Consider the following 308-nt stretch of genomic DNA (forward strand, 5'->3'; position numbering starts at 1 on the left):
GGGCTGGGACGGCGCAGCCAATAGCCCCTCGGCCGTCCCCTCCGACCGCCAATAATCGGGCACGAGAGGGAAGAGCACGCCCCACGGGAAAGGCTTGCTGAAGGCGCCCACCAATCACAGGGCCCAGAGAAAGACTGGCATCCCGATCGACCAACTACTGGAAGCTACTGCCTGCCGGTTCTTACGAATCACCACAGGGAGCGCCGGAGTGACATCGCTCAGAGTTACCGAGAACTCACGCGTCCGTTTCCCATAGCCCAATCAGAAAGCCGCTTCGAGGACGTTTATCCCCGCCCACCTAGGACACA

The 308-nt window shown here is 61.4% G+C and overlaps 1 protein-coding gene across 1 annotated transcript in view; it reads right to left on the reverse strand.

The window, feature by feature from the left end:
* PNN (pinin, desmosome associated protein) overlaps positions 1-254 on the reverse strand; it is a 10967-nt gene extending 10713 nt beyond the window's left edge. The window contains exon 1 of the mRNA XM_035902035.1: positions 229-254. Within this exon, the coding sequence (XP_035757928.1) occupies positions 229-254 (26 nt within the window). The remainder of the gene's footprint in view (positions 1-228) is intronic.
* Between the last annotated feature and the right edge of the window lie 54 nt (positions 255-308).

This window comes from Egretta garzetta, unplaced genomic scaffold (assembly GCF_000687185.1).
Source record: "Egretta garzetta isolate BGI_Z169 unplaced genomic scaffold, ASM68718v1 scaffold79, whole genome shotgun sequence".
Taxonomy (NCBI): Eukaryota; Metazoa; Chordata; class Aves; order Pelecaniformes; family Ardeidae; genus Egretta; species Egretta garzetta.